The sequence below is a fragment of the Dendrobates tinctorius genome, unplaced genomic scaffold, assembly GCF_039654945.1.
Source record: "Dendrobates tinctorius isolate UK_male_01 unplaced genomic scaffold, ASM3965494v1 ptg000010l, whole genome shotgun sequence".
Taxonomy (NCBI): domain Eukaryota; kingdom Metazoa; phylum Chordata; class Amphibia; order Anura; family Dendrobatidae; genus Dendrobates; species Dendrobates tinctorius.
Window position 1 is genome coordinate 8301122 of NW_027361678.1, and position 17974 is coordinate 8319095.

At 46.1% G+C, this 17974-nt stretch overlaps 1 protein-coding gene across 2 annotated transcripts in view; it reads right to left on the reverse strand.

Moving 5' to 3' along the window:
• Nucleotides 1-17974, reverse strand: part of RPAP1 (RNA polymerase II associated protein 1) — a 128589-nt gene that overhangs the window by 1413 nt on the left and 109202 nt on the right. For both annotated transcript variants that reach the window (XM_073586378.1, XM_073586369.1), the window contains exons 22-24: nt 12841-13645; nt 1331-1507; nt 109-165 (exon numbers count right to left, since the gene is read on the reverse strand). In XM_073586378.1, the coding sequence (XP_073442479.1) occupies nt 109-165; nt 1331-1507; nt 12841-13645 (1039 nt within the window). The remainder of the gene's footprint in view (nt 1-108; nt 166-1330; nt 1508-12840; nt 13646-17974) is intronic.

Here is a 17974-nt window from a genome sequence, read left to right on the forward strand (position 1 = left end):
CCAAATATGTCTTAAATATAAAATTGCTGGCTTTTATTTTGGGCTTTTATTTGTAATCTCCTGTGTTTTTCCTTATCTGGATGTCGAATTACAGTTCACAGCACGTACCTCATCCACTAAGAGATACGTCTTCTTGAACATGTTTTTTCTCAAAGCATCCACGTTCTGTAAAAAACAAAGACTTGAATGGAAATACTGGGTCTACAATACATTCTTAGTAAGAAAGTAAAGATACTTGATAATATGGTGCGGAGATGCAAGGATTTCCCAGTCGTTATCCGACATTGATGTTAAATGCTGGGGGCTATCAAAATTATTATAAAAACTGCTTAAAGGGGTTAAAGTCTGATCACTGCGATCCTCACCATTCGCTACAATAGGGATCCTCAGCTTTTTCAGTAACGGTCAAAGAATGGCACAAGAGAGCACTATTTACACTATTCATTGTCCATTGAACTGCCGGAGATAGCCGAGTACAGTCCCACAGACAATGAATGGGGAGGCATGTCATATGCTATGTACATCGCAGGTGGAACTGAGAAAGAACGATCAATCAGAATGATTGAAGGTATCCCTAGTGTCATTTACCATTTATCCTGTGAATCAGAGATAAATGTATTTGCTAGCAATATTCCTTTCAATGGTTGTATTGGCCAGGGTGGTGTTGTGCATGGAGGAACTTGAAATATCCCTTTATATGGTAGAAGTATAGGAATAAATCTTTAAGTAAGTTATAAAACGAAAGTGACCATAAATAGCAGTCTGTATTTAAAGTAGTTGCCTGGTGAACAAAAATTTTCAGGCTAGGTGATAATTTACTGATTGGTGCAGGTCCCTGTGGTCGAACCCCAATCAATTGGTAGAAATAAGGATGTTTCTCTATTCCAAAATGAAGAGACAAGCCAGCTGCCTAAATGCTGCTCCATCCATGAGTCTGCCGGAAAAAGCAGAAAGGAGCGCTCAGCAGTCCCGTAGGGAATGAATGGAACGGAGGTAGAGCATGCACACTATTTCCTTTTCCATTGATCAGTTTCGGTCACAGTGTTCAGACTCCATCGATCAACAAGTTATCACCTACTCTATGGATAGGTGCTAACTTGTTTTCACCAACCTTTTTAAGCTGATGCTTTACTCAAGACCAGCAAAAAAATACCCCAATGCCTGATATTACAGGAGTACATTGAAAATGAATGCTATCCGCTGTATGAAAGTCATCTCTAATGTGACCTATGTAAAATGTTAGTATATAAAGTCTATGACCTTTGCCAGTACATCAGAGACAGTCACTGAACTTTGCAGAAAAGCCTTTTCTCCTCTGCAAATATTGTACCTCGGCAGCAAGATCTTGTGAAAAGATGAAGCTGTTCACGTGAGAAACTGCCACGACATATAGCACCGGACACCAGGTCTGACGTAGGGTTCCCGTCACCAAGGTCCGGAAATAGAGACGCAAGAGATTCAAGTTATCTTCAGGAGGGGACGTGAACAAGGTCAGCGAAACAGGAAACTGGAGGAGGAAAGAAAATAAAGAAAATAGTACAAAAAGATACATCTGTCTGGTTTTCTGTGCTGGCATATATTCTTGAGCTTCAGGCAATGACCATTCCAATGATTCCATTCAGTAGTTTTGTAGTTTAACCTAAAGACTTAAAGTGCTCAGCCTAGTTCTTGTACACATGGGTCCACATTTATAAAAAATTGCAGAATTTAACACAAATCTTTAGTGTTTTCACTTCAACCAATCCAATATTGCAGAAGTTTTTAAGCATAGTAGCACCCCCTCCCAATGTTAGATAAGAGCACCAATAAATGTCATAAATAAATACAAAACTTGGTGGGTTTTTTTGTTTTTTTTACACAAATTGCAATTTTTCAGAACTTGCAATTTTTCATTTTTGCATTTTCCCTCCCCTTCTTTCCAGAACTATTACTTTTATTATTTTAATTTTAACATAAACTACTTAAAACATTTTGATCACCATTTATTACATTTTCTATGAGACATGTAGGGTCCGTAAAGCAGTAATGACCAAATGGGTTAATTCATCTTCTATTTTGTTCAATTTAACTTTTATGAATGTAACAATACCAAATACACTATCGTGTATAAGTTTACGGTCACTTAGAAATTTCCTTATTTTTGAAAGAAAAGCACAGTTTTTTTCCAGGAATCTAACATTAAATGATTCAGAAATACACTCTATACATTGTTAATGTGGTAAATGATTTTTCTAGCGCCAAACGTCTGGTTTGTAATGCAATATCTTCATGGGTGTATTGAGGCCCATTTCCAACAACCATCACTCCAGTGTTCTTATGGTACTTTGTGTTTGCTAACTGTGTAAGAAGGCTAATGGATGGTTAGAACACCCTTGAAAACCGTTGGGCAAGTATGTTAGCACAGCTGAAAACAGTTTGGCTGACTAGAGAAGCTATAAACCTGACCTTCCTTGGAGCTAGTTGAGAATCTGGAGCATTACATTTGTTGGTTCCATTCAACTTTCAAAATGGCCAGATAAAAAGAACTTTCATGTGAAACTCGACAGTCTATGCTTGTTCTTAGAAATGAAGGCTATTCCATGTGAGAAATTGCCAATAAACTGAAGATTTCCTACATCAGTGTGTACTACTCCCTTCAGAGGAGAGTACAAACAGGCTCTAACCAGAGTAGAAAGAGAAGTGGGAGGCCCCATTGCACAAATAAGGAACAAGATAAGTACATCAGAGTCTGTAGTTTGAGAAATCGACGCCTCACAGGTCCTCAACTGGCAGCTTCATTAAATAGTACACGCAAAACGCCAGTGTCAACGTCTACAGTGAAGAGGTGACTCCAGGATGCTGGCCTTCAGGGCAGAGTGGCAGAGAAAAAGCCATATCTCAGACTGGCTAATAAAAGGAAAAGATTAATATGGGCAAAAGAACACAGACATTGGAGAGAGGAAGATTGGTTATGGACAGATGAATCCAAGTATGAGGTGGTTGGATCACACAGAAGAACATTTGTGAGACGCAGAACAACTGAAAAGATGCTGGAAGAGTGCCTGACGACATCTCTCAAGCATGGTGGAGGTAATGTGATGGTATGGGGTTGCTATGGTGCTGGTAAAGTGGGAGATTTGTACAAGGTAAAAGGGATTCTGAATAAGGAAGGCTATCACTCCATTTTGCAACGCCATGCTATACCCTGTGGATAGCGCTTGATTGGAGCCAATTTCATCCTACAACAGGACAACAGGACAATGACCCGAGGCACACCTCCAAATTATGCAATGTAATGGAGTGGCCAGTGCAATCATCAGATCTCAACCCCATTGAGCTGTTGTGGGAGCAGCTTGACCGTATGGTATGCAAAAAGTGCCCATCAAGCCAAACCAACTTGTGGGAGGGCTTCTGGAAGCATGGGGTGAAATTTCTCCAGATTACCTCAGCAAATTAACTGCTAGAATGCCAAAGGTCTGCAATGCTGTAATTGCTGCAAAGGGAGCATTCTTTAACGAAAGCAAAGTTGGAAGGAGAAAATTATTATTTCAAATAAAATCTTTTTTTCGAACCTTGTCAATGTCTGGACTAGATTTTAAATTAATTTGACAACTCATTTGATTAATCAAAGTATGAGCTTTCATGGAAAACACAAAATTGTGTGGGTGACCTCAAAATTTGGAACGGTAGTGTATGTTTACTTTTTATCAAGCTGCAAAAAGTGGAGACCTTCAAATTATATAAATATGTGTATTTATGGACTCGAGGACTTGAACCTACAATATTTTGATGCCACAGTATCGTAATACATAGTGTAAATGGATGGTCTACTTCAGCACCCAGCCTTGGGTTCATAGGTGTACCAAGATGGCAGCTAAGGTAATGTATCAGCACCTTGCAATAATGTCCCGTGGGGCCGATGGGAGACGGTGCTCATTTAAATGCGACTATCATTGATTGACAGCATTATCTAAATAATTAAACTGCAGCAACTGGAGCAAACTCCAAGCGATGCTGGTACATGCAGATGAAGGCTGTATAACACAATCAACATCTGCTGCACGTGTTGCTCAGCTAGTGGCTTTCTTTCATATTTCATATTGGAACGGCCATATGATCCGTTATGAAAGTATAACTCAGTCTCTGCCCACCTAGCCTGATTAACAGCTCCTCAGTGTCCCTCCTCCTTGCTGAGATCTCACACTGCTCAGTACAAGCTGAAGCTAACAAACTGAGTGGGTGGAGACTGAATACACTTGGACTCATGAGTTCTCACTTTCTAGCTGGACTCATAAAATAAATAACAAAAGACTGACCATCACTTCCAAACAGAAAACTGGTGTGTACAGTTGCAAGCTAAGAGTAGCCATCTTTATACAGACATAACAAATAAAGCTGCACCCTCTGTAGTGCTATAACATGTAAACATGAAATATATGAAATTGGAATTGTATTACTGCTCTAGAAAATAGGAAAAACAAAAGATAATTAGCAAGTGATTTGGCCAATTCATGCATGCCCAGCTGCCAGCGACACGGCGATCTTCTTTTGCTGGGAACTTATCTTAATGTGAATACTCTCTTAGGCTGAAGCCTACATTTATATGGGTAGGTAGGATATTGGTGTAATTAAAACCATCAAGGACTGATGGTTGGAGTGCTCGGTCAGAGAGCCTATATACAGTGAGGAGAAATAAGTATTTGATCCCTTGCGGATCTTGTAAGTTTGCCCACTGACAAAGACATGAAGGGTAGGTTAATTTAAACACTGAGATAAAGAATATCAAAAATAAAATTCAGAAAATCACATTATATAAATTATATAAATTTATTTGCATTTTGCAGTGAGAAATAAGTACTTGTATTTGTTTCCCTACCAACCATTAAGAGTTCTGGTTCCTACAGACCAGTTAGAGGCTCCTAATCAACTCTTACCTGCATTAAAGATAGCTGTCTTACATAGTCACCTTTATAAAAAAAAAAAAAAAAAAACTCCTTTCCACAGGCTCAATTAATCAGTCAGAATCTAACCTCTACAACATGGGCAAGACCAAGAGCTTTATAAGGATGTCAGGGACAAGATCATAGACCTGCACAAAGCTGGAATGGGCTACAAAACCATAAGACACTGGGTGAGGAGACAACTGTTGGTGCAATAGAAAGAAAATGGAATACAAAATGACTGTCAATCGACATCGATCTGGGGCACCGAGCAAAATCTCACAGTGTGGGGTATCCTTGATCATGAGGAAGGTGAGAGATCAGCCTAAAACTACTTGGGGGAACTTGTTAATGCTCTCAAGGCAGATGGGACCACAGTCACCAAGAAAACTTTTGGTAACACATTATGCAGTAAAGGTTTAAAATCCTGCAGTGCCTGCAAGGTCCCCCTGCTCAAGAAGGCTCTAGCGCCCGCATCTCTGCCTGCAGTCCCTCTCTCCCTGCAGAGACATCAGCGTACTCACCGCTGAGACTCCCGTCCTGCTCCTTCCGGGTCTGCTGCTACCCATGGTGCGTGTACGCTTCGCAGGTCTCCAGGCACTGTGCTTAGAGCATGCGCACACTTCCTCTTTGTTAATGGGTCTGCACGCATTCCTCCTAAGTATCCACAGCCAATACCTGGAGGTCTCTTACTATTTAAACCGCCTCTTTCAACATGGGGATGCCTGTGCAATGTTGTGAGCTTGTTCCCAACATACTTCGCAGTTATCAGGTCCCTGTACTAGCATCGAGCCAGCTGCACCCGCCAGTGCTTTCTTCAATGTAGCAGATCCAGCTGCACCCGCCAGTGCTCACCTCAACGGCAGCAGAGCCAGCTATACCCGCCAGTGCTCACCTCAATGGCAGCAGAGCCAGCTGCACCAGCCAGTGCTCATCTCTCCATCAGACTATCATGTCTGCACCTGTTCCTGTCATCTCCTCTACCTGCCTACATCTGTTGGACTATTCCAGTTATCCGCTCCTAGGGGGTCAGCTGCCATCTACCCAAGGTCAGTCAAGGAGTAGCACCTGGATCACCTCCTTTGTCTCTCCACGGACTGTGGTGTTGTTAGCTGATGCGTTGTTTGTATTGGATGAGTTCCTCCTTTGAAAAAGAACATGTAAGATCGAAACATCGCAACAGAGGGCAGAATAAAGAAACTGAAAACAGGATTTTTTGGGTTGCTTACCGTAAAATCTGTTTCTCGGAGCCTTCATTGGGGGACACAGAGACCATGGGCGTATGCTGCTGCCACTAGGAGGCTGACACTATGCACAAAAAAAGGTTAGCTCCTCCTCCGCAGTGTACACCCCACCGACCGGCAGGAAGTTCCTCAGTTAGTGAGAAAGCAGTAAGAGAAGTAACAGAATAGATTGAAAGCAGAACAAACAACTCAACTGTAACAAACCGACAAACATAAGAACAGGAGTTGTAGAACATGGGAGGGTGCTGTGTCCCCAATGAAGGCTCCGAGAAACAGATTTTACGGTAAGCAACCCAAAAAATCCTGTTTTCTCGTTCGCCTTATTGGGGGACACAGAGACCATGGGACGTCCCAAAGCAGTCCCTGGGGTGGGAAACAAACTTCCATCAGGCCAGTGGACTCGCCACCGCAGCCTGCAGAATCCTTCTACATAGGCTGGCGTCCGCCGAAGCGTAGGTGTGGACCCTGTAGAATTTCACAAAGGTGTGAACCGATGACCACGTTGCAGCATTGCAAAGCTGCAGCGCGGAAGCTCTGTGGCGCACCGCCCAGGAGGCACCCACCGCCCGGGTAGAGTGCGCTCTGATCCCTGGAGGGGCCACTCGATGCTTGACCCGGTATGCCTTCAAAATTGCCGATCTGATCCAGCGCGCAATAGTGGCCTTTGAGGCTGGGTGATGAACAGAGAGTCTGACTTCCGCAAGGAAGTCGTCCGGGCTAGATAGACTCTCAATGCCCTGACTAGGTCCAGCTTGTCCAAAGACCGCTCCCGAGGGTGAGCTGGGCTCGGGCAGAAGGATGGCAGAACAATGTCCTCATTGAGGTGAAACGAAGATACCACCTTCGGAAGAAAAGAGGGCGGAGGCCGCAGAACTACCTTGTCCTGATGAAGGACCAAAAAAGGAGAGCGGCAAGAAAGTACCGCTAATTCCGACACGCGCCGGATGGAGGTAATGGCCACTAGAAAGGCCACTTTCCAAGAAAGGAGGGAAAGGGAAACGTCCCTGAGAGGTTCAAAAGGAGGACCCTGCAGAACCTGAAGAACCAAATTAAGATCCCAAGGATCCACGGGAGCTCGGTACGGAGGAACCGTGTGAGCCACACCCTGGAGGAAGGTTTTGACCTGGGGCCGGGAGGCCAGCGTTTTCTGAAATAAAATGGACAGTGCCGAAACTTGACCCTTCAAGGAACTGAGAGCAAGCCCCGCATCCAGCCCTGCCTGAAGAAACGCCAGAATAGAAGGGAGCGAAAAAACCAAGGGCGCGATGTCATTGGCCTCACACCAGGAGAAATAGGCTTTCCAAGTACGGTAATAGATCTTCGAAGAAGAAGGCTTTCTGGCGCGGATCATGGTATGAATTACCCGATCAGAGAATCCTGCCCGTCTCAAAACCTCGGTCTCAACAGCCACGCCGTTAAATTGAGCGACCGAGAATTGGGGTGGCAAATCGGGCCTTGAGACAGCAGATCTGCCCGTCGGGAAGCTTCCAGGGGGCGTCCGCGAGAAGGTTGACAATGTCTGCGAATCAAGACCTTCTGGGCCAATTCGGGGCGATGAGGATGACTGGAATCCCCTCTGCTTTGATTTTCTTCAACAACTTGGGAAGAAGAGGCAGAGGAGGGAACAGGTAGGGGAGCACGAACTGTGACCAAGGGACGGCCAGAGCGTCGGCGCCCACTGCCAGAGGGTCCCGAGACCTGGACACGAATTGTGGTACTTTCCTGTTGAGGCGAGATGCCATGAGGTCTACATCCGGGGTTCCCCACCGACGGCAGAGCAGATGAAACACCTCCGGATGTAGGGACCATTACCCTGCCGCGAGACCCTCGCGGCTGAGGAAATCGACGGCCCAGTTGTCCACGCCGGGAATGTGAACCGCGGAAATCGTTGGAACAAAGGTCTCTGCCCATTGAAGAATTCTGGACACTTCCGCCAGGGCTGAGACACTCAGTGTCCCCCCTTGGCGGTTGATATACGCCACCGCTGTGGCATTGTCTGTCTGAATCTTGACAGGCAGGCCCTTGAGGCGCCTTTCCCAGTGGACGAGAGCTAGATGGATCGCCCGTATCTCTAGGACATTGATCTGCAGAGCTGATTCCTGAGTCGACCATCGACCCTGAACAGTGTGATTGCGGAACACTGCACCCCAGCCGATGAGGCTGGCGTCCGTAGTGACAATCTGCCAGTGAACGGGAAAAGACCGCCCCAAGAGAATGAGGGGAGACGTCAACCACCAGTTGAGAGACCGCCTGATCCGGCAGGAAAGGCGAACCGGACGATCCAGAGACAGAGCCGACCTGTTCCACCTGGACAAAATGGCCTGCTGGAGTGGCCTGGCGTGAAATTGGGCGAAGGGAACTGCCTCTATCGCCGCCACCATCTTCCCCAGGACCCTCATGGCTGACCTGAGGGATGGAAATCGTGTGATCTGTAATGATCGCACGCCCTGCTGCAGGGAAAGAATCTTGTCTTGTGGGAGAAATACCCTTGACCGACGAGTGTCGAACAGAAGGCCCAGAAACACAAGGCGTTGAGTAGGGACCAGACAGGACTTTTCCCGGTTGACGATCCACCCAAAACTGGACAGGGTGTTTAGAACGATCGCCACACTTAGGCGGGCCTGTTGAAAGGAGGGGGCCTTGATCAGGATATCGTCGAGGTAAGGAAAAAGAACGAGACCTCTGATCCTCAAGAAGGCCATCAACGCCGCCATAATCTTCGTGAAGACTCTGGGAGCGGCGGCGAGCCCGAAAGGAAGCACGACGAACTGGTAATGTTCGTGAAGAATCGCAAACCGCAGGAACTTCTGATGTCCGGGAAATATGGGCACATGTAGATAGGCATCTTGGATGTCTATGGAACCCATGAATTCCTGCTCCTCCATGGAAGCAATTACCGAGCGAACTGACTCCATCCGGAAGTGGCGAAGGCGAACTCTCTTGTTGAGTAACTTGAGATCCAAGATGGGTCGAACTGTCCCGTCCTTTTTCGGCACCACAAACAGGTTTGAATAAAACCCTGTGAAGCGTTCCGATTCGGGAACGGGCACAATCACCCTGGAACTGAGAAGAGAGGCGATGGCCGAACCGAACCCCGGGACCAAGGCCGGATCCCTCGGCGGACGGGATTGTAAGAAACGATCCCGTGGAAGAGAAATGAACTCTATTTTGTATCCTGTTGATACAACCTCTCTGACCCAAGCGTCCTCTACTGAGGCGAGCCAGACGTCGCTGAAGAAGAGAAGTCGACCTCCCAATTGGAAGGGACCCACGGGAGACCGATGGTAGTCATGCGGACGTAGACCGTCCAGATCTAGATCTGGACGGTCTTCCCTGGGAAGAGTGGGACCGCCAGGACGGAGTGGGCCTGAAGGAAACCTTCTTTCTTTCCTGACGTGCCTGTGGCCTTTGCTGGTTGGAAGGGTTTTCCGCCGTATTGAAACGGCGGAAAGTCCGACAGGGACGAAACTGACGCCTTGGAGGAGGTCTGCGAGGCTTGGAGGGGAGAAGAGAACTCGTACCTCCAGTAGCGTCCTTAATAATCTGATCCAATTGTGATCCGAAGAGACGCACTCCCTGAAAAGGCAGATTGGTCAGAGACTTTTTAGAGGACAAGTCCGCCTGCCAGGCCTTGAGCCAAATTGTACGTCGGATTGCCACGATGTTACTTGACGCCTGAACTGCGCAAGATGCGGCATCCAAGGAGGCAGAAAGCAGATAATCCCCCGCATGGGAAATCTGATTGGCGAGATCGGCCAAATGCTCTGGTCGTGCCTTATCCAGAATGCCCTGCCGAAGGTCATCTGCCCAAGTGGATATGGCCTTTGCTGCCCAAGAAGAAACAAAGACTGGACATACCGCTGCTGATGCCGCTTCGAAGGCAGATTTTGCTAGAGATTCTATGATCCTATCATTAGAATCTTTTAGCGACGCACGACGAGGTAGATAGGGGTCTAATAAAAGACCCGTGTCCACCTCCTACTGACACTAAGCTAAACTGAGGAACTTCCTGCCGGTCGGTGGGGTGTACACTGCGGAGGAGGAGCTAACCTTTTTTTGTGCATAGTGTCAGCCTCCTAGTGGCAGCAGCATACACCCATGGTCTCTGTGTCCCCCAATAAGGCGAACGAGAAAGAATTTTTCACCAACTTTTGAGGCGCTGTCTTCATTTTCTATTTGGATGTCTGGGTGAGGCTCCTAGTCACGCCCCTCCAGGTCTTCCTTGGGCTTTGGCACAGTGGTTCCACAACCCAGCCCGTTACAGTTTGCACCAGCCATGGAAACTGATGACTCCCAGGCGCCTTCTATCTCAGACCTACAGCAGAGGGTCTCCCGCCAGAAGGATCAGCAGGACAAGATTCTATCCTATCTACAGTCTGTAAATACTCGTCTCAATACGCTGGCAGTACCGGCTGCTTCCACATCCTCTCAGGTGGCAATTACCACCATGGTAACCCACCAGGCTGCCAGTTATGCACTAGGTTCCAGACCTCATCTGTTGGCTTCTCCACGCTTCAGCGGAGATTCCACCCATTGTCGGGGGTTCATTAACCAGTGCACGCTACACTTCGTTCTCCTGGCTCATCAGTTCACTTCAGACTGAGCGAAAGTGGCCTTCATCATGTCACACCTATCTGGTGAGGCCCTAGCATGGCTCAATCCTCTGTGGGAAAGAGAGGATCCGTTAGTGTCGAACTTAGTCCTTCTTGGAAGCGTTTCGTAAGGTCTCCGATGAGACCGGTCGCATTTGTTCTGCAGCCTCTTTTCTGCTCCGCTTATACCAAGATAACCTCTTCATGGGCCAGTATGTGGTCCGTTTCCGTACCTTGTCTTCAAAACTCACTTGGAACAAATGAGGCTCTGGTGGCAACCTTCTGGGGAGGTCACTCCAGGCGAATCAAGGACGAACTGGCAGGCTGGGAGATACCCACCTCTCTCGATGACCTGGTGTCTCTCGCAAACAGAAATGACATTAGGTTCCAGGAACGGACCAAAGAGGTAAACTGCAAGAGAAGATCGGTACGCCTGGCTCCCTCATTCCAATGACCGATCATTAAGCAATTCCCTGCTGCGACTTCTTCGCTTGAACCTATGCAGATAAACCAGGTGAAGCTATTCAAGCGCCGCCAAGAGGTTCGTCGGGCCAAAGGGACATGCTTCTACTGTGGCAGCTCCAAACACCTTATTCGGTCCTGCCCCGAGAGTCCGGGAAACACCAGTGCCTAGGGCCTGTAGGAGAGGCTACCCTGGATAAGACTTCTATCTCTCCATCGTTGACCCTGACTGTATCTGTCTCCTGCAGAAAAGGGTCTTTTGCTGAATTGGCCCACCTAAAACCTAAAATTACACAGGGGGAACTTGTTAATGATCTCAAGGCAGCTGGGATCACAGTCACCAAGAAAACCATTGGTAACACAATATGCCATAAAGGTTTAAAAGCCTGCAATGCCCGAAAGGTCCCCCTGCTCAAGAAGGCACATGTGCAGGCTCATCTGAAGTTTGTCAATGAACACTTGGATGATTCTGTGAGTGATTGGGAGAAGGTGCTGTGGGCAGATGAGACAAAAATTGAGCTCTTTGGCATTAACGCAACTCGCCGTGTTTGGAGGAAGAGAAACGCTGCCTATGACCCAAAAACACCATCTCCGCTGTCAAGCATGGAGGTGGAAACATTATGTTTTGGGTGTGTTTCTCTGCTAAGGGCACAGGACTACTTCACTGCATCAATGGGAGAATGGATGGAGCCATGTACCATAAATTCCTGAGTGACAACCTCCTTCCCTCCGCCAGGACATTAAAAATGGGTCGTGGCTGAGTCTTCCAGCAAGACAATGAAGCAAAATATACAGCCAAGTCAACAAAGGAGTGGCTCAAAAAGAAGCACATTAAGATCATGGAGTGGCATATGAGTGAACCAAAATTCATCCTGATATGTGCGCAAACCTCATCATCAACTACAAAAAATGTCTGACTGCTGTGCTTACCAACAAAGGTTTTGCAACCAAGTATTAAGTCTTGTTTGCCAGAGGGATCAAATACTTATTTCCTATTGCAAAATGCAAATAAATTTGTATACTTTATGCAATGTGATTTTCTGGATTTTATTTTTGATATTCTATCTCTCAATGTTAAAATTAACCTATCCTTAAAATTATAGACTGTTCATGTATTTGTCAGTGGGCAAACTTACAAAATCAGCAAGGGGTCAGATACTTATTTCCCCCATTGTATAAATAACATAAGACTGACCATCACTTCCAAACAAAAACTGGTGCGTACAGATGCATACTAAGAGTAGGCATTTCCAAGGAAAAGAAGGTCCCAGTAAAAGAATGTCACCTTGTCATTGGCTGCTGGGTATGCATGAATTGGTCAAATTATATGCTAAGTATCTTTGTTTTTCCTATTTTCTAGAGCAGTAATGCAATTTAAATTTCATACTTTTTATGTTTATATCCTGAAGTGCTACACAGAGCAACTTTATTTTTTGGAGTCATAAAATGCTCATCTAAGTATCAAAATTCTGATATGGATATTCAAAGTAAATACACCAGTCTTATCAGGAGTAAAAAGATGTATCTATAATGTATGCAGTTTTTTTATTGTGAAATCTGGTGATATATTCACTTTAAATAATGTATTGATGAATACAATTGATGTATACTTTGATAACTTACCTCTTTAAGGGGCACTGACAGGTATCTTAAGCTGCTCACATGTTCTCCAAATAAAGCCAGCCTAAGTTGGACACTGAAACGCCTCTGTAAAGGAAGAAGTACAAATATCCCAAATAAGGAGTCTCCAAAGGAAACACCCTCAAACTGCTCCAAAAGGTCCATGTAAAAATCATAGAAAGAAGCGAGTCCAGGAAGAGGCACATCAAGCTTGAGGGAGTCCATGAATTTTGGCTGACAATAAAATACAGTGAGAGCCGCTATGTACGAATGGACAGGACCTTCTAAAAAGAGGTCACTGCCTGTGAGAAACACACAGGCCAGACGAGACAGCTTTGCTGCGGTGGGTATACTCTGCAAAGAGTTTGGGCGCCAAGTTTCCAACAGAAAGATCCACTGCAAGTTCCTAGTCACGGTGTTCACCAGATCGGGGGCCAAAGTGTTGACAATATTTCCTTTAGATTCTGCATTGGTCACTTTATTGTAGAGGTTGATTAATGGAAGGAATGACCAATCAGAAGGTAAAATTGGACTGCTGGCTTCTGGAAGCAAAGCAGTCTCGACAAAACAAGTCCTTTCCTGGTAGACAACCCTGGAGTGGATGAGAGCTTGCTGTATGTGTGCAAAGTGGGTCAAATAGCAAGCTCGGATGGAAGGGAGATCTCTGTAGGCTTCTTCTAGCAGAGCACCACGACTGGGAGAGGTTGAAGATGCAGCAACTGAACTAGGGGTTGCTTGTTTAGTTTCAGATGTAATGTGCAATATATCAAACAAATCAGCGGCTTGGGGACCTCCAGAACTTCCTTCTCTGTGAAGAAGAGGTTAGTGAATAGTTAAAACCAAAATCATATACTCACACTTAAGTGTACAATAGCCTTAAAGTTGTACATACAAAACAGGAGCTGTCTAACCACGAAAACCTCGGTCTGTATGTCCGACTAAGACCATCAAAGAGAGGATCACTGCTTGTGGTCACAATGAGTAGTAATTCTGTAAGAAATGGCTCCCGCTTTGGCAGACCTGGAGCATCCATGTGACTATGGAGATACCCTTACTTTATCCTGTTAATTAATCCCCTCCTGACCAGGCAATTTTCAGCTTTGTGCTTTCGTTTTTTCCTCGCCTTATTCCAAGAGCCATAACTTTTTAATTTTTGCGTTGACATAGCCATGTGAGGTTTTTTTTGTTGCGTAATGAATTGTACTTTTGAATGGCACCATCCATTTTATCGCGTGATGGACTGGAAAGCGGGGAAAAAAAATCCAAGCGTGGCAAAATAGAAAAAAAAAAAGTGCAATTCCGCAATTTTTTAAAATGTATACACAGCATTCATTTTAAAGTAAAAATGAACTGGCAAAATGATGCTCCAGGTCAGTACGATTACGCATATAACAAACATGTATAGTTTTTATTTATTTAAAGTGGTGAAAAAAAATTCAGAAATTTATAATAAGTTTTTTTTTACTTGTGTTGTCATTTTCCGATAGTTGTAACGTTTTCAATTGTTGGAATATGGACCATGTGGGGGGCTAATTTTTTTCATCCTAAGTAGATGTTTTTATTAAAAAGGGATTTTTGGTATTTTTTCGTAAAATCTCTTTCTTGGAGCCTTCATTGGGGGATACAGGTAACCATGGGTGTATGCTGCTGTCGCTAAGAGGCTGACAATAGGCAAAAAAAAAAGGAAAATAGCTCCTCCTCAGCAGTATACATCCACTGACAGGCACAAAAGCACCTTGGTTAATGTTAAAGCAGTAGGAGAAGCAAACAAAACTCAATATATGTACAAACCCAACAACAAAGATACGGAAGCCCAACAGAGGTACAAACAGTTAGGGAGGATGCTGTGTCCCCCAATGAAGGTTCCAAGAAAAAGATTTTTTGATGAGGACACAGGTAACCATGAGACGTCCCAAAGCAGTCCCAAGGGTGGAACAGAAAGAATGCAAAGAAAAACAGGCGGTGTCAGGCTGCATCAGACAAGGCATGGGTATGAACCCTGTAAAACCTTGCAAAGGTATGCAGAGATGACCAGGTCGCGGCCTTACAAATCTGTAAAGCTGAGGCCTGGTGACGAACCGCCCAGTAAGCCCCCACGGCCCGAGGGGAGTGAGCCTTTACCCCTGGAGGAGGCTGTTTGTCCTGAACGTGGTATGCCTTCAATATTGCCGAACGAATCCAACAGGCAATAGTGGACTCAGAAGCTGGGAGCCCCTTACGACGACCTACAGAGATGACAAATAGGGCATCAGAGTGGTGAAAGGGAGCAGTCCTTGAAAGGTAGAATTGGATAGCTCTGACAAGATAAAACTTGTGGATGGACTTCTGCAGGGGATGGACCGGAGAGGAACATAGAGAAGGAAGGACGAGGTCTTCTTTGATGTGAAATGAAGAAACCACCTTTGGTAGGAAGGAAGGAACGGGTCTGAACTACCTTGTCCTGATGTAGAATCAGGAACAGAGTACGGCAGGATAATGCCGCTAACTCAGAAACTCTCCTAATGAACATAATGGCAATTAAGAAGGCAACTTTCCATGACCGGAAGTGCACCAAGGACAAGGTTAAGATCCCATGGATCTATCCAAGGATGATACGGATGTGCCAGGTGGGGGACTCCTTGAAGAAAAGTCTTTACTTGGGAACAAGAAGCCAGATTTCGTTGGAAAAGAGCTGACAGAGCGGAAACTTGACACTTAAGAGTAGAGTTGAGCGACTTTGGTCGGATCGGGTTTCGTGAAACCCGAATGAAACAAAATAAGTTTAAGATGAAACTCGTCCGACTAGAGCAAAACAAAGTCGGAGTTTCGTCCGAAACCCGACCCCAATGCAAGTCAATGGGAAATAAAAGTCGGACGAAACTCCGACTTTTTTTGCTGTAGTCGGACGAGTTTCATCTGAAACTTATTTTGTTTCATTCGGGTTTCACGAAACCCGATCCGACCAAAGTCGCTCAACTCTACTTAAGAGTACTGAGTGAGATATCCGAGTCAAGACCCGCTTGTAGAAAACCAAGGATGGAAGGAAGAGAAAAGGACATAGGGACCAAATTGTTGTCCTCACTCCACCGGAAGAAGGTCTTCCAGTGTCTGTGGTAGATAAGCGAGGATGCTGGTTTTCTCACCCTAATCATGGTCTGAATGACCTGATGGGAAAAACCAGCCTCCCTCAGGACTGTGGCCTCAACGGCCATGCCATTATACTCAGAGACTGAACTCTGGTGGAAGAGGGGGCCTTGCGAGAGAAGAACAATTTGGACTGGTGTCGGTGGGGATGACCTGCTACCGGAGGAAGGAAGGAATTCCATTGTAGGACTGATGCGGAGAGTGTCCACCAGGTCAGGGACTGCCTCACCTTGAGAGGCAGAAGCACGGGCAGGTCCAGGGAGATGGTCGTCTTGTCCGAAGCTGACAAGAGGGCCAGCTGAAGAGAACGGGTATGGAACTGGGCAAAAGGCACGGCTTCCATGGCGGCAATCATCTTCCCTAGAGCTCTCATGCAGGACAGCAGGAGAAGAGCTGGTCTGTTTAGAGAGCGGATCCACTGGCAGAGGGATGAAAACTTCTCCCTTGGAAGGAAGACACGGAAACATCAGGTGCTCAGCTGGGGTCAGTGAGGACTTCTCTCTGTTGACAATTTAGCTGAGACAGACCAGAGTGTCCAGAGTGATATGAAGACTACGGTCGCAGTCTCGGCAGGACGAGCCTTTGATCAGAAGATCGTCCAAGTAAGGACATATGAGAATCCCCTTGGAGCGAAGGATGGCCATGACCACTACCATGACCTTTGTGAATACCCTGGGGGCAGAGGCCAGGCACAATGGAAGGGCCGTGAACTGACAGTGATCCTCCTCGATCGAAAACCGTAGGAATCTCTGATGCTGAACACAAACAGGAATGTCCACAGAGCAAAGAAATCCCCCAGGCTCCATGGAGGCGATTACCGAACGTAGGGACTCCATCCTGAAATGGTGGATCCGAACGTGACGGTTCAATCACTTGAGGTCCAAAATCAGACGGAGCGATTCGTCTTTCTTCGGGACTACGAAAAGATTGGAGCAGAACCCTGTAAAGTGTTCGTTCCGGGGAACAGGTACGAATACTCCTGAGCGTAGGAGGGAAGAGACGGCCTGAAAAACCCTTGGGGCCTGAGACGGATGCTTTGGCAGGCAAGACAGAAAGAAATATCTTCCTCGGAGGGAAGAAAAGTCAATTTTGTAACTGGATGTGACTATCTCTCTGATCCAGGCATCGTCGACCACCGACAACCATACTTCCCAGAAGAGAAGAAGTCGGCCTCCCACCCTGGAGACATTCCCAGGTGGGGGTGACCCATCACGCCAAGGAGAACCTATTGGCATGGGACCCTGAAAACTTGGAAGAGCGACCATTTGGTCGCCAGTGAGGGGCTGGTTTGAAAGACGGCTTTTTCCTTTCCCCTTGGGTGGAAGAGAGGTCCTGCTGGGCGGAAGTCTGCTTCAGGGAAGCAGTGAAGGGCCGAAAGGAACGAAAATGAAGTGACCTTTTCTTATTAAAAAGACGTTTAGGCTTGAAATGGGGAAGCGAGGTACTTTTTCCGCAGGTAGCATCGGAAATTATTTGATCCAGCTTGGACCCAAAAAAAATCTAGAGCCTTGGACGACAAGGCCAGTGAGGGACTTTTTGATGGTAGATCTGTATTGCACGCTTTCAACCAGAGAATGCGGTGTATAGCAACGATGTTGCTAGTAGCCCTGGCGGAACAACTGACCGCATTTAAGGAAGAGGTCAAAAGATATTTTCCGACATGGGCAATCAGATCTGCCAAATCCGCCATCTCCGACGAGAGAGCTGCAGCTAGAATACCCTGACGAAGCATTCTTGGCCAGGCAGACATAGACTTGGCCACCCAGTTGGAGGCAAAAATGGGACAGAAGGACATCAGCTGCCTGACTTAGCCAAGGATTCAATCTGTCAATCCGTAGAATCCTTAAGAGATGGATCGTCTGGTAGAGGTAAGACTGTCTTGGAAGACAGGCTGAACCACATTAGGGAATTCTGCCCATTTATCAACAAGGTCTGGGCTCAAGGGATAAAGAATATCTAGCTTCTTCCTTACTGGGAAGCGCTTTTCAGGGTGTTCCAAGAGTTCATACATAAT